Source organism: Echiichthys vipera (assembly GCF_963691815.1).
Source record: "Echiichthys vipera genome assembly, chromosome: 10".
Classification (NCBI taxonomy): domain Eukaryota; kingdom Metazoa; phylum Chordata; class Actinopteri; order Perciformes; family Trachinidae; genus Echiichthys; species Echiichthys vipera.
Window position 1 is genome coordinate 1,070,507 of NC_139835.1, and position 16,694 is coordinate 1,087,200.

Consider the following 16,694-nt stretch of genomic DNA (forward strand, 5'->3'; position numbering starts at 1 on the left):
ACACACAGTAAAAACATTTGCATCACAGTTGGGAATTTCTGATTCTTGGATGTTTAGAAATCTCTAGGGGTGATCCCGAATAGTCGACAATTTGATGATTCGCTCCGAGGAGCCTGATTCGACTGCAAATCTCATAGTCGAATCGTCACAAAAAGCGCTATGAAACGATGGATTATTCCATTCTGGCTCTGGGGGTGGGGGAATGTCTGATTCTACATATAGATTATACATATAGATGCTTGGTTTCTCCCGATAAACCAGGATAAATAGCTATGACAAATGTGCTTTTAATCTCTCCTTAGTGTGCGAGAATAACCTCCTCCCCCTCGTAGATTTAGTTGTACTATCCGGGATCCAGCATCGTCAGAGCCCATCTTGGCTGGGCTTTAAATCTATCTGGGCTTTAGAAATACAACAGTCTGCTCCTGTTTAATCATCAGCATCATTTCATTTGAATATTTGCCCATTTGTTGTTTTTCATTATAGACGTTCAATCTGACACAGTCTGACACAGCACCATGAAAGTGAAACTCAAAGAGAGATACAAACAATACACATTTATGGTCTACCAACAAATACTTCTAATAAGATGCTCCTATCAGAAATCAGAAATCACATCTCTCAGTAACCCTCTGCCTGACACGCGTGACCGCGCAGCACTGGACTCACATGTAGCCGCTGCTGTCTGCTTCATGTCCATGGCTCGCCACCCCGGATCAGAGGGTTTTTCATGAGCAAAAAAGAAAAAAACTGATTAAACGATTAGTCGACTATAGTCAAGACGTGACGACTCGGATTCGACTATGAACATTTTTAGTCGGGGACACCCCTAGAAATCCCCATGGGAAAGATTTCTCCTTTTTCCCCTGTACACCACACATTCTCTCGAATTGATTTCTTCTTACTTGATAACAATCTCCTCGACTGTGTGAATGCATGTGAACATCACCCAATAGTCACTTCTGAACATGCTCCTACCACAGTTGACATTAGTTTTCCACAGGATACAATTCCACGTTCACCATGGAGGTTCAGTTTACACTTACTGCCGGACGATAAGTTTAAAGATTTGAAGCATGAAGCGATCAAGTCTATGCAAAACAGGAAATCTCCTGGTCCTGATGGTTTTACAGTCGAGTTCTTTAAGGCATACTCAATGCTGTTAGCTCCCATCGTGAGAATGTTCAATGACTTCTTTACTGAAGGCAGACTGCCAGTGACCTTGTATGAGGCATCTATTTCATTGCTCCTGAAGAAAGACAGGGATCCTACCTCATGTGGCAGCTAGTTTTTTACTAATCTAGACCAACAACTTAAAACTTTTATTTGGCAGAACAAACCAGCCCGTATCTAAAAACATATTCTTCAACTCCCTAACCCTGAAGGGGGACTAGTACTCCCTAATTTCCGCCACTACTTCTGGGCTTCTAACATTAATAAACTTTTGTATTAGCTCCGTGGTGGAGTTGCAGACGTCTGCCCACTCTGGGCTCATACTGAGATAACATCTTCCTCCTGCTCTTTGCATTCTACCATTTGCTCACAGCTGCCCATAACTGCCCACAAGGTCTCATCTAATCCAGTTGTCGCCAATACCATTGAAATTTGGATCCAGTTCAGGAAGCAGTACCGCTTGCAAAGGGCTTCAATCCTTGCCCAAGTTTTGAATAACTATGCGTTTCCCCCTTCCTGCACCGACCCTGCATTCCGCATATGGTCAGATAAAGGCCTCAAAACACTTAGTGACCAGTATGACAAAGGTGTTTTTGTGTCCTTTGCAACCATGTTGGACAAATACAACCTGCCTAATAGCCACTTTTTTCAGTACCTTCAAATGAGACATTTTATTCAAAAGCAATTACCACATTTTCCGACCCTCCTCCCTGAAGCTGAGATGGACCAATTCCTGTCTCTCAATGTACAACACAGACAACTGATATCTGTCATTTAAAATAAGATTGCTCTTCTGACCCAGTCCCCACTGCCTCACCTAAAAATGTATGGGAAAACGATGTGGGGATAGACAGCAACGCTAAATTGGCTAAGATATACCCTAGTCACAGTGATGCTTGTAACTTCTGTAAGCAGTCCCCAGTCGACCACACACACATGTTCTGGACGCGCCCAAAGCTTGCTTAATTTTGGTCCGATATATTTCAAACCCTCAAACAGGCTCTTAACACAATTTTGGAACCAATTCCCCTGACTGCTCTTTTTGGGCTCCCTCCATCTAAAAATCTGCCCATTACTACACAACGTGTTGTGGCATTACCCCCCTGCTCACCAGACGTAACATCCTGCTTTAATGGAAACATGTTTCTCCACTGACTCATAATAGTTTGATATGTGACATTTTACGTCTATGGTTAGAGAAGTTAGGGTTTTCAAAGAGGGCATCTTTGACAGCATTCCATAAAACTTGGAACCCACTACTGGTTTATTATTAGTAATAGTCTCACTCCTGATGATGCTGACGACACTTCCTAGAGCCTGGAAGGAGAACACCCCCTCCCCCCTCCCCCCCTTTCTTTTTTCCCCCCTGTTTTCCTCTTTCTGGAATTACTTTGTTTATTTTTGCTATTAGGGCTGATGATACGCAATTATATTTATCGATCAAACCAGAAGAAACCAACCAGTTAGATAAACTTCAAGTGTGCATTAAGGAAATATAAAGCTGGATGAATTTTCTGATGTTAAACTCAGATAAAACTGAAGTTATTGTACTTGGCCCTGAAGGCTTTCGAAACCCAATATCTAAAGATGTTGTTAATACGGATGATGTTGTTCTATCCTCCAGCACCACAGTAAGGCATCTGGGTGTTCATTTTTTAACTCTGAGCTTCTCTCCTCTCTGTTTGTATCATCCATGTCTCATCAATGCATGTTACTAATTCAACTTCTTCCCCAAAGTTGTTTGTGTTTTGTTGTCTCTGAGGTCTCTGCTGATCAAGGTGGTGCCTGCTGCTGTGGTCCAGCATGACGCTTGCAGGACCACGGCTTGCACGCTGCTATTATTACTATTAGTCATATAAGCCATCATTAGTTTTATAAATTATTAAATTTGTAGCCATAAAAACATCATCAGTAATACATCTTATTGTATCACAGCTGTTATTACCACTACTCATCATTGATCATATTTACCACCATAATTATTATCACTGTCATATGCTATCACCTTAGCTGTGTTTGTTTCTACTATTCTACTATAATAACTGCCATAACATATAAGTCATATTCACATTACTTTAGATATTATCATAGTTACTGTTACTTTTGTGGTCGCTTGCATCTCTGGGACTGTCTCTCTGTCTGTCTGTCTGTCTGTCTGTCTTTCTCTTTCCTTTTCTTCCTCCCCAACCGGTCAAGACAGATGTCCGTCCTCCATAGAGCTGGGTCTGTTCATTCCTGCCTGTTAAAGGGAAGGTTTTCATTGCCACTGTGTGCACAATATTGCCAAATACTGCTAGATTAGTTGTTTTAACTCACTCTTTAATAGATAGGAACTTAACAGACAATTAACTAGATGAAACTCTTGTGGATTATAACTTTAAGGCCATACACTGTAGATTTGTAAAATTGTAGATACATGTCATAAGTGTGATATTGAGACCACTTACTATGCATCAAGATAGTGTCACTTCTTTATAGATGTGACAGATGTGACTTAACTCTACAGAGCATCTTGTGATGGGATCACACCAGTCACAACACCAAATCGGGCCAGGGGCGTAATGTGGTGGGCCAATGGCCCCTTCCTTTCTTCCTACCCCCCATATCCAGCAAACTTGCTCTGACCACACCCATCTTTGAACCCGACCTTCATTTTAATTTGAAAAAGTTTTGTGACTGTATCTTGTAGGTTGTGACACTGGCTTGTTGACAAAATCTGTCCAGAGACTGCTCATTATCTGGGCAGCGGAATAATCAATCAGCAGTTATAAAAAATGTGTAAACTACATTTAAAAAGTAGACAAGTATTATCTGGGAAACATCATGTTTATTCACATAAAATTAAAACCAGATTACTTAACATCATGTTAAATATCAGCATCATGAAAAGTCATTCTAAGTCATACATTATGATTTAGAAGTATTAACTGTGTAACATCAATATGTTAACAGAGTCAAGTAGTAAGGCTGACTGTAATCAAATATACAATATTTGATTTGATTTCTATATTTCATGGAAACCTTCTGAATTTCCTAATTTGGGCCGGATGCATCAAGCTTAAATATCCAGAAGTTTTTCTTTAGAGGAATGTACATAAAAGATCCCCATCATCCCACAAGGATGTCTGATCTCAACCTCATGAGAAACAGCAATCGTTATGTGGACACAGGGTCGCAAATTAATAAAGATTAAGTTACCATTAGTGTTGCACTTGAAAAAGCACAAATAATGAATGCAAGAGTGAGCAAATGTTGGTGTCTCTCTCATAACTTGTAAAGGGTAAGTGGATTTATTTTTTATTGTGAAAGGAGTTCTGTAATCATGCAAGGGTAAAGCTTGAAGAAGCACAATATGATCAGTCCTATTGGGTTTCTAGATTGATCGCAGAGTTTCTTTTTCAATTTGCACCTATTCCACTTCACCACCTACTTTTACACAACATAATAAATCACAACTTCACATGAATTACCTACAATGAAGTAATTTTTCAGGTAATTGCTACTGTGTGAAAGCTTAATTAAATATGTATATAGCAGTGCTATATAAAAAGGTAAACAGGTACCTCTTAGTTCTGTATTAATCACACATCATTGGTGTCATGTCAAGTGGCACCAATGATGAAAGAGCAAATTATCTCTACACTGGTGCAAACTTCTAAAGCTGACTGTATGTGTGAGTGTGTGTGTGTGTGTGTGTGTGTGTGTGTGTGTGTGTGTGTGTGTGTGTGTGTGTGTTTGTGTGTGTGTGTGTGTGTGTGTGTGTGTGTGTGTGTGTGTGTCTGTGTGTGTGTGTGTGTGTGTGTGAGTGTGTGTGTGCGTGTGTGTTTTACCTTGGCACACCCACAGCTGTACAGAACAGCTCCTTTATGTCACACGGGCTGCAGAATCTACTGAACACCACCTGAGGGAGAACAACACACATGATTCGATGGATAGAATAGATATTAAATCCCCAAAACACAACACAACGGTGATGGCAAACTAAATAAATGAAAACATTTGAATTCATGGTTCCTTATTTCAATAACCACCTTCAAATTAGCAATTTATGCCCAAACTTGTCTTAGCTAATTATTACACTGCATTTTAAGCTGCTACCCAAGCAGCAACCTCCAGTACTGAAAAATTACGCCAACACAGAAGTGCCAAAAACTGTAGTTCCTCTAAAGGCCACTTGAGGCATTCTCCAAAAACAGAGCAAGTCCCTGATCTAGGAACTTTCTTTTGTAGATCTTGGTCTCGTTGATCTTTCAGTCGTTGTGCTTTTCTTTTTTTGTGCTCTGCTATCCCATTTCCTTTCTGACATTTTGCCGCTGTACTGTCTAGTAACAGTGAGTGACGCATCATTTGACAACAAAACTGACCTTATGAACCCGGCATGATGGCAGCTGATTGGGTAAATGTGTCCCATATCTATCCACTCAGCGACTTATTTTTTTAAAAAGTTTCTAAGGGCCTTAATAGGAGGCAAGTTTTTTTTCCCCAGTGTAGAAAATAAAAAAATTGGAAATAGTCTAGCCAATCCGGGGCCCCTGTACACCTTGGGCCCATGAGCTGCAGCCTCTAGGTCTCTAAGGTCTCTGTAATGAATTTCTCTGTTCATGAAAAATGTACAGGGGTGATTTTATTTTTATAACTCACATTTAAATTATATTAAAGGTTGAATATGTAGAATCTTTATTAAAAGCTATATATATATATTTTTTCAATAATACACCCACAGAGTGGGAGAATGTGATTTCTGGGTCCAAGCCGATCCAAACCTCATTTTTCTCCAACGCATTAGTGCTGGGTTCCCCGTTGTTTGAACAGATCTGAGTTTTTAAAAAAAAAAACATATTGTCATTTTACCTCTTTCTTATCGATAAAAAAGGTGTCTAACTGATCATAACTGTTCACATGTATAGCCGTTGTGTCTGTTTTGTTTCAACAGAGCTTTGGATCCGGAAATCGTATTTTGAAAGGCTGTTACATCAGACTTAGCCTGATAGCAGCAAAATGTCAGAAAGGAAATGTGATAGTGCAGCACGTAAAAGAAAAGCACAACTACTGAAAGAACAACAGGCCCAAGATCTACTAAAGAAAATTAGAAAAAGGATTTTTCAAGGTTGCGGACCCTTCTTCTGTTCTAGCAGGGATTTTTTTCTGATAAAGCATGATTAATAATGTGGGGGGCCTAAGCAACCAGTAGCTAAGGGGCCCATGACCAACTTAATCAGCCACTGCCCACAGGGCGTTTTAAGGGGGAACAGAATGAAATTATTGCTTTTCCATAAAAAAATATATTTAGTCTGAATGAATATTTCAAAAATGTTTTGACAGGTTTGACAATGACTTTCTGTCCCGTTGTGTTTCCATGGTAGCAGCCAATAGCGTTGGGCGTTGCTGGTTGCCAGGGTTGTCTGTTGTTTGGTGCAGCTACTGTACACTGGCACCGGGTGAAGTGGAGTTTGCCAATCCTGCAGCTGCTTCGGAGCCTCAGTGAAGGGGGCGTTATTTGTCCCAGCAGCTGAGTGACCGGAGACGGTCAATATAGGCCAAGCATTCACTCCATGGACTGAGAGAAAGGAGAGAAACACCATTAAAACGCACGCCCAAATGGCTTCGGTTCTCCTTGATCACTAGAATCCATTTCATCTTTACTTGAAAAAGCTAGCACTAACTGTCAGTCAAACGCCGGAGTGGATGGGTTCAAACAGGCTCAAACAGACTCCGGTCTCCTGTAGACTACTAGGTCGGGTCTGACCAACCTGGCAACCCGACTGCTGGAATTATTTTTTGTTGTTGTGACCACGATATTGAGATGCTGGATGGAGCTGTTCTGATCATTATCCATATTTAACCTTTATGTTAAACTAATGTCTGCCTATAATCCTATAACAGCTAACGTTCAGGTAGTGGGGTAAAGGATCAAGCTACATGATGGATAAAATACATTGTATATAGAATGACAATTCATAATATATTTTGATATAGGCTACATGGATTCATCATTTCAGCAACAGCAATAAGTGATAGTTTATCAATTGGGATTCTGATATGATATGCCTATTGTTATTCTTTTTGAGATGTGGTTTTGATTTAATATGTGTACATCATTTTAAAACATGGTAATGATAATCTAGTCTCTGTAAAGCTTACAACTAATGCTTCATTCAACAATATTTTATATATTGACATTGAACTGTGGCAATATGGATGTACAACTAGTAAATAAAAACCATCAAGTATTCAGCCAATCCATCGAATAAATATGATTGCGTCTTTGAACATGTTTAAAAGAACATGTGGGGGATCCAGGATTGTTGTGGAAACACTGGGATATCAGGTGTTAGCTGTGTGGCAAAGGCAAATGGTCTTCATGGCTCACGGCTCAGATGGACCTTCAGCACAATTTTGCTCGGGGCCCAGGGAGGTCAGGACCGGCACTGAGCAGACTAACAGTTCTCGTGCAGCAGGTACCAGGGCTCTTCCCCTGGCTACAGTTATGTGGAAGTGGAGCAATCAACCACTGGAGAGAAACTCTTGAGTCGGAACATGCAGGCTTCCCACAGTCCAGGCTCTTCTTCTGGTTAAAGAATGTGCACGTCGCAGCACAGCAGCGGTAAATATTTTGTGTTTTCTCCTCCTAGAGCTTTATAAACAAGGTCAAGCACATTGATGCTGACAAATGATTAGTGTTACTCCGCAGCATACAAAGAGGGATGACCCACATAGATAAAGGAAGTATTTGCATGTGATGCATGACATTGAAGACCAACAAACAGCCAAGTCGCAGCAAGAGATGCATGGGGAGATGCCTGTCAGTGTTAGGGAAGGCAGGGGGTGGGGTCTGGTTTAAAGAGTGGTGACAGGAGGGCAAAGAAAGAGATGACTGTGGAGGAGGAGAGAGGTCCAAGAGCACTTCAGTGGTCTGGCAGTGGCAGCCTGTCACAGGTGGAAGAGACAGGGACTGGTGGAGGTCAGTAGACAGAGAGCAGTACTTCAGAAACAGCACATTTAAAGCTGCTTTTTATTTCTGCTCTGAAGCACACTTTTATTTTTCAGTGCTTGAAGAACTGCATTTAATACTGCACACCTACAAGTAATTCAGTTCTGCACTAATATTTCCTCAGATATGATTTGAAATGATTACGACTATAAAAGCTACAACATATCTGCAACTCTAGTCTCCTCTTTCCTTTCCTAAGCATTATGGGTATGAATGCAGAACAGATACTGCTCCAATCAGATATCAACATCCTCTTCTGCTACCCATAAACGCTTGTCTTTGGGAGACCTTTTAGGTCCCAGTTTTTATTTAAGTGAATGCAGTATATACAGTATATTGAATTGAACTGCCAATGATTTATTTATTCATGTTTTACCTGTGCTCCTGGTCACTCATAAAATCTGCCTTATGCTCTAGTGTAACTACTTGTGCTGCTCTAAAGCATGTATGCATGCATTTGTATCATCATGATTTACTGTCCATTTTAGGACCAAAACAATGATGAACTTTATGATAACTAATAACAAAAAGAAGAGAGATAAATAACCAAAGAGGGAAGTTACATAATGACATGTAAAGACTGTAAATGAGTGTGCAGAAGTAACGTGTCCTGTGGGATCTGATGAGAGCAACTCCGGTGCTCTTTTAGTGATGAAAACAGCTGAACATACAGCCACACCTTCCCTGAGTGTCTTTGCACTCAATCAGTTCAGTTCATTAGTTAATTTTCCTTAGGATTTTTCAAATGCATTTACATTTTCTCTTTGCTTTAATAAACACTGCTAAACAAATTCATGTTCTTATTTCAAGATGCTGCAACTGATTTCAATAACAAACCCCACTTTATCATAAAAGTGGTGGTGCTGAATGCACCCACAATGATGATCCAACATCGTAAACCAGCCACATCCATTGTTATGCAAATAAAAAAGATGCCATATTCAAACCTGATCACACAAACAGGACACGCTAACCAGAATGTGATTAGCTTGAATACGGACGGGAGACAACAAAAGGGAAAAAGACACAGAAACAATGACTGCAGGAAAAAAGGCAGAGCTCTGGACATGGTAATAACATGGCTTTGTAATACAAGTGGCTGTTCACTTAGCCTTTGTATGAAAGTGGAGCTGAATATGCAACATATTTGTAATATAAAACAAATCAAAACTATGTGTTCAATGAAAGCTGGAATACAAACCCACTGGAGCGTCTATTGACTGTACTGAGTTCCTAGCCGTTCTTCATCCTTTTAGGGACAAGCGGTTGAAGATTAATGAATTAATCAATTATTATTTTCAGGGCCCGAGCACCAACAAAGTTGTCATCGAGGGACCTATTGTATCCCTAGTGATTGTGATTATTATTATTATTTGACCAAATGAATTGCCTTTTTGAGGGCCTCAACACATGTAAAAAGTCCCCAAAATCTGCAAACTTGGGAGGTCTGGTGTAAATTTACATATTTGATGGCTCTCATGGGCGTGGTAAAATGCCTCAGTAGCGCCCCCTAGAAAGTTTCACCTAGAGTTACGAAAATCAGTTGGCTCATAGAAAGTGAGGAGACGCACAAAAAAGCCTCAAGAAGCCATATCCTAAACCTACCAGGATGTCAGCCAATTTGAGTCGAATATGCAAATTAAGTCCTTATTTGGCCTTTTGATGGTGCCGTACTTTAACAAACTCGTCCTAGAGATTTAACCCGATCATCTTTAAAACTGGCCTGTACAAACTCAAGACCTTTGTGATCAAAGTTACCTCATCTTGTAACCTAATTATGGAGGGTGTGGCCGTGGCGTGGCTGTGAACATTGGCGTCTCATCAGAAAAGAGAAAGCAGCTATAACTTGAGCAATAATTGTCCAATCTGCGCCAAATATCTCATGCATGACAAGAGCCCTGTCCTGAACAAACCTAGATGACAACATTGACTCACAGTGAGAGCGCCCCATACTGGCACACCTTAAATTATAGCCCCTCCTCCAGGATGGACGTACTTTTATGAAAATCGGAAGGCAATTATAACATGTCCAGGCGTACAAAAAAAGCCTCTTGGAGCGAAATCCTAAACGCAACAGCCATTTCGGATTTTATGGCCATTTTCCGACATTTGCACGTGTCATACCTTAACAAACTCCTTCTAGAGATTTAACCTGATCGACTTCAAAACCTTCAAAGCCAGTATCATCTAAAGACCTGTGTGATCAAAGTTACCTCATATTGTTTCATTTTTCAGGAGTGTGTGTCCGTGGCGTGGTGGCGAATATTGGCATCATGTTATAAAACAGGAAGTTGCTGTAACTTGAGCATACATTGTCCAATCTTGACCAAATTTGTGATGGTTGATGAGAGTCCAGCCCTGAACAAAACCCTCTCAATATTCACTCATAGTCAGAGCGCCCCCTATTGGCAACTACGCTATTTCTGAGGAATGACAAGACGCCCAGCCTGAACACACTTCATCGGATTTACATAATGTGACTGATCTAACCACTGTGAGTAAGTAACACAACATGAACATTGTTCTGTCACAATAATACAGCAAAGTAATTAACCAATCAAGTACATCTTGATGTAGAGAAAAAATGTAAACTAAAGAAGGACGTTTCAGGGAAATGTACATTTCCCATTGCTTCCAAATGTCTTTGAATTTAGATTACTGGAGCCTCATTAAAAAAGTGATTCTTTCCATTACATACACACCGTAAATATTATCATACCATTCATCTATAGGTGGGACGTCTGGCACAAGGCATTTCTTTGTAATTTCTTTTCTAGCAGCTAGACTCAGTATATCAAATAAATATTTACTTTCACACTTATATCAGCTGAGTGAACAAGCCCACAAAGAAGTTTGTCCTAGTTAAATGTAATGTCAGTTCCAAATATAGTTACTGTTTCTTTATGTTCTGTCTCTATCTGGACTAAACATAAAGGATGATTAAAGCAGTCTTACTTACTCGAACTTTATTGCCTAAGTGCAGTCATCATCTCATAAACTCCCCCCTTAGTAACGTTAGTCTGAACTGGCCCGCGAGCGCGGTGCAACCTGTAAATCAGTCCCCAGTACAACAGTACCTAAATAAAAAATCCTATTGTTACATCTTTCTTTTTCTTTTTTCCAGTAAGTCTCTTCCCCTGAACTTTTTTATCATTTATGTTCTGCTCATTTACACAGATCTAACAACATTAACACCAATAATAAAGTTCCAAACGTCAGTTTTCACAAGGTGCATCAAAGCAACACATTTTCATTCCTTTTTTTTAAATTCTATATTTGTTAGAGTATAGTCTGTCAGGTCGTGGGGTCTGACAACTTGTCGACCTGACCTGGTGACCATGTCTGGGGTCTCTGCTGGGCCATCTGGCCACTGTTGGTGTGGATGCGTTTTGTGTTGGTGTGAGTGTGGTGAGATTGTGCCTGAGATGGCAACGATTTCGTCTCAGAACACCTCCTGACTCTAACTACACCTCATATGATCTATTGCTTACTTGTTGGATCACTCTCGCTGGTCTCCAGCCCACAGTGCTGTATTCTCACACTTTCATCTTGGAAAGTGTGGTAGTGCCTGATGTCACTTGGTAAGTCCTTTTTTTCTCTTGGGCCACCCTGCCAGTATTTTGTTTGCCACACTCTGTAACTTTGTGTCATCTTTTGTTGCAGCCCTGATGGCAAACAGCCTCTCTGCTGAAATGGGTAGGTAGCTGACCATGTTCACAGTCTCTTTATCTGTCTCACTCTCTCCCTTTGTGCTCTCTGGTAAGTATGCTCTACTCAGTGTGTCTGCAAGTAGCATATCCTTGCCTGGAACATGCAGTAGGTCACACTAATATTGTACTGCTGCAGCCTGAGCAGCATTCTCTGCAGTCTCTTAGGTGCACTAGGTAATGGCTTGCTGTGTATATTCTCTAGAGCAGGTGTCTCAAACTAATCCAGTAAAGGGCTGCTGTGGCTGCAGGTTTTCATTCCAACCAAGCAAGAATACACCTGATCTAACAAATCTAACTGTGTGAAGGCGATTCAGCTGGTTGAATAAGTCTAGTCAGGTGTGTTCTTGCTTGGTTGGAATGAAAACCTGCAGCCACAGCGGCACTTTACTGGATCAGTTTGACACACCTGCTCTGGAGGCTTGTGGTCGCTTTGTACTGTGACCTCTCTACCATAAGTATTCTGATGGAACTTTTCCATCCGAAACATTATGGCTAAGCATTCGGTACCTTCCCAAAGTCTTGTTTACCTTTTGGTTGTAGTACTCGTCAAACTGCTTGATCATTGAGCTTACTGTGGTCCTCGTTGAAGGACTAGCACTCGAGTTGTCCAAAGTTCTCTGCCTTTTTCTCAGATGAGATAGTTGAAGAGCTTGACTTTTGTGATCTCTTCAGCATCTGGCATGGTAAGGTCCACGTACAGTGTAAACTCCTTCCAACTTTTCCATGATTTCACCAAGTTGTTGGAATCCAAAACCAAAGTTCCAGGGGGTTTTAGCCCTTCCATCACAGTCAGCTTTTTTTTCTTTGCCAGCTTCTGTAAGGCTAACATTAGCCTGCTGCTAGCTAGCTAAACTTTCACTTTCTAGTTAGTTCTGTCAATTTACAACGTGCATTCCGCTGCCACCATGTTTCTTTATGTTCTGTCTCTGTATCTGGACTATACATAAAGGACGATTAAAGCAGTCTTGCTTACTTGAACATTATCGCCTGAGTGCAGTCATCATCTCATAAACTCTCCTCTTAGTAACATTAGTCTGAACTGGCCCGCGAGCGCGGTGTAACCTGTAAATCAGTCCCCTAAACAACAGTACCTAAATAAGCAATCCTATTGTTACAGTTACTAGTTCTAAATAAACCTTGCGCCAGAAAATATTTATTTTTGGACATGCCCAGAACAAATGGTAGTGATTGGCTTCCTGAGAATGACACAACCTCCAACAGCTAGACGATCCTGTATGGTAGCCATGCTGAGCAGGTGTAATGAGATACCTAATGTGAGACACTTCCAGCCCAAAGATCTCCATAAGTTTGAGTGTTCTTCATCCTTTCATAGCCAAATGAATGCATGTAACCTTCAATCTGAAAACCTGACCTGAAACTAATCTAATATCAAAACCTAGTGGTCGTGTCCATTACATAGCTTGTACGGTGACTCATTTCCAGCCTGGCAACAATTGACCACAGTTCCTACGAACAAACAGCTCAATATTATTGATGGTGGATAGAGAAGATTTGGCTGATGGTGAAGCAACTGCATGAAAAACACACACATGGACCAGAATTCTCATATTTAATCATTCAAAAAACAAAGACACCCTGAGTGTCAAAATGTAGAGGTTTTCTCTACTAGTTTGTAGTCCATCTATAATATGTTAAATAGGACATTTAATCTCTATTTAATCTTTCTCCTATTCCATTCCTTTACTTCTCAAGACACAACAAACTTAACACGTCCCTGCCTGGTGCTTGACCACATAAAGCTGTAGTGACAAGAGCAAATCCTGCTGCATACTGAAAACATCTGTATGAGGAAATGTCGTGGTTTTGTGCAGCACACACACATATACACTCTGTGTGAACTCCATAAAGAAGGCACAACGCAATAAATGCAAAGTGGCGGTGAGGCATAAACCTCATTATATGACCTTTTATGAGCTGCTGGTTCCTCCTCCATTTGTTTGTCAATGTAAACAGAGCTCTGGCTGCACTCTCTGCCTCAACACTCCAGTCTGGAGATGGACTTCAGCAGTGCAAACCCTCTCCATTAACAACAATTGGACAAATCATCTCAAATGGACACTGCCATTGGCTGTTAATGAGGAATAAAGTGTTTTCGATGTGTGTGTGGACTTAATTTTCTGTTTGGGCTGACTGTGACTGACTTTGCACATTGAATTTGGGGAAGTAATGATGTTACCTATTAATATATACCTATTATATTCATGTACTTTATTTTGCTGTGGCAGGAATGGTTCAGATCACAATAAATCTGGATGTTCTGGTGGGATTTTGGTTCTTGTGCTTGAGGCTGACAGTGGTTTAGATTGTCCTGTCATCAAAACTGAGTAACTCTGAGACCCTGGACAGGTTAAAATGTTGTTTGGTAGTGTCCAACATTTTTTGTTGTGTTTTATTACTAAGGCAAAGGACACACAACATTTACACTTGTGGCAGTATATCAGATCTGTGTCCTTATAAATTGAAGACACCTTTGAAGGTGTCTTCAAAAATTGAAGGAACCTTTGCCCATATAGGGGCAGTTCAGTGGAACAATTAAGATCAACAAATGAAAGCAATTTCCAGCCTAAACTCTTTTAAAAAGAGAATGAAGACCTGGTTACTAGAGAGGGTAGCTGAATAGAGCATGGGGCCAGTTACGGTTTCCTTTTTTTTTTTTTTTTTTTAGGATAAATGTTTTTATTGATTATCATACACTCTGTAAGTGTCCTGTCTTTTCTGTCTTGTCCCGATGTTTAGTGTTGAGGACCACAATGGAAATAAGGACTTTATTGTGTTTGACACACACACATCAGTTTGACACATCTGCTCTGGGGGCTTGTGGTCGCTTTGTACTGTGATCTCTCTACCATAAGTATTCTGATGGAACTTTGCATCCCAAACATTATGGCTAAGCATTCTTTCTCTATTTAGGCACAGCCCTTTTCAGTTGGTGTGAGTGCCCTACTACCAAATGCTACCGGTTTACTTTTCTATAGTTTCCCTCAGTGCTGAGCTATTTATAAAAATAAATGAATAATCAATGAATCTCTGATGAAGCTCCAGCGTGAGATTCTCATGTATGTTGTTGGATGAATAAGTTGCATGCCTGAGTGTACTTGGAGGTCAGAGCCTGGGTTACTGTTCAACCTCGCAGCACTGCAGTCTTCAAGCGGGGGGAGCAGAAAAGACTCACATTTACTTCACATCCAAAGAAACCTGGGGAATGTTTCTGCAAACAATCACAGATTCACTCTCAGCAATCTACTTCTGTGTGCATCTGACACACACATGCAGACGATGATACCACGCTACCAGTTACAGTGAATATTGATGATTCATACACATCATCATAACTAAGCTCTCTCTACTTATGTGCACTATTTTTATCCCATAGTGTCATTACAGTCAGTGAGATAAACAGACATGACATTTAGACTAAAGGCCGCACCAGTGTTTGTGTGGAATTGACTCAGTTTACTGTAAATGATGCTAAGCAGCACACAACAGTAAAAGCAGAGCTTCCTGTGATAGTTACCTAACACATGAGGTAAAAGCCTCCAATAGCTCTGTGACATCACATCTCAATATTACGGGGATTAATAATGCTATAACAACATGATAACAAACTACTATCAAAAAACAACGCAGCCCATCTGATTTCTATAAAACGCATATATGGACTTGCCGAACATGTCCGCTGTACACACTTGTATTACTGTAAGCACTGATATAGACACAGTTCTGATATTACAGTGGCATTATCATACTTTTCCTTGTACCTTCTGTTTTCTCCAGAGACTTATTATAGAACTCAGTGGCAAGTTGGAATTAATTAATTAATAATCGATTATAAAATGTATTGGCATAACAATAAAAGGCACTGTACTTAACACTCATAACATTTATATGGAAGTGAACAAATGTTAGTGGAGTAACGTTGTCCTGAGCAGTGTGTGTGTGTGTGTGTGTGTGTGTGTGTGTGTGTGTGTGTGTGTGTGTGTGTGTGTGTGTGTGTGTGTGTGTGTGTGTGTGTGTGTGTGTGTGTGTGTGTGTGTGTGTGTGTGTGTGTGTGTGTGTGTGTGTGTGTGTGTGTGTGTGTGTGTGTGTGTGTGTGTGTTGGAATCATAGTTTGTATGGGTGGAATTTGGCTTTCTCTCGTTTGTTGTGATAGATGTCCAGCTGAGCGTGCATGTGAGTGCACGTGGCCGTGAAAAAAATGGCTTATTTCAGGTGTGCCGTGTGGAGTCAATCCCAGCCCACTTTTTTCAGTCTGTTGAGTAAAGCTCCCTTATGTTACGTAAATAATGATTAACTAATATATCAATGACCCAAAAATAATAAGACTGAGAAAGGCCAAGTCAATATCAGCTGATGTTTACATCCATATAGCCTAGCCTTATTCTTGTCATCTGTCATTGGGTATATTGTTATTTCAAAATACACCTTTTCTGGGGTTACATTTAAAAGAATTCATAAGGTCACTTTTCACGTTTGTGTTGTTGATGTGGTAGCCTGACTAATCCCGCCCCCTCACATTAACCACCAAGCCTCTTCTTATGTTCAAACAGCATTGGGCTGATGAACAGGCTCCACTGGACTTTCCCAACTAACTCAGCGGGTGTGCTTTGTGTGTTCGGGCTTTTACTTTGGAGGTTCTCCACATGACTTACGGACTGTCCTTTCTAGACTAACAGTGTTAACATATCGTCTCCATACAGTATATATGTGACCTACCTTCTGAATCCTGCCGTCCACGTCCAGGTAAATGACCCTGTAAGAGGACGAAGCGGAGCCCATGGTGCCCTCTTCTCTTCCCGGAG

The 16,694-nt window shown here is 40.6% G+C and overlaps 1 protein-coding gene across 1 annotated transcript in view; it reads right to left on the reverse strand.

The window, feature by feature from the left end:
• pde9aa (phosphodiesterase 9aa) overlaps window positions 1-16,671 on the reverse strand; it is a gene marked incomplete at its 5' end in the record, with an annotated part of 78,828 nt that extends 62,157 nt beyond the window's left edge. Inside the window, 2 exons of the mRNA XM_083921497.1 lie at window positions 5,004-5,074; window positions 16,609-16,671. Coding sequence (XP_083777623.1) covers window positions 5,004-5,074; window positions 16,609-16,671 — 134 coding nt within the window. The remainder of the gene's footprint in view (window positions 1-5,003; window positions 5,075-16,608) is intronic.
• Between the last annotated feature and the right edge of the window lie 23 nt (window positions 16,672-16,694).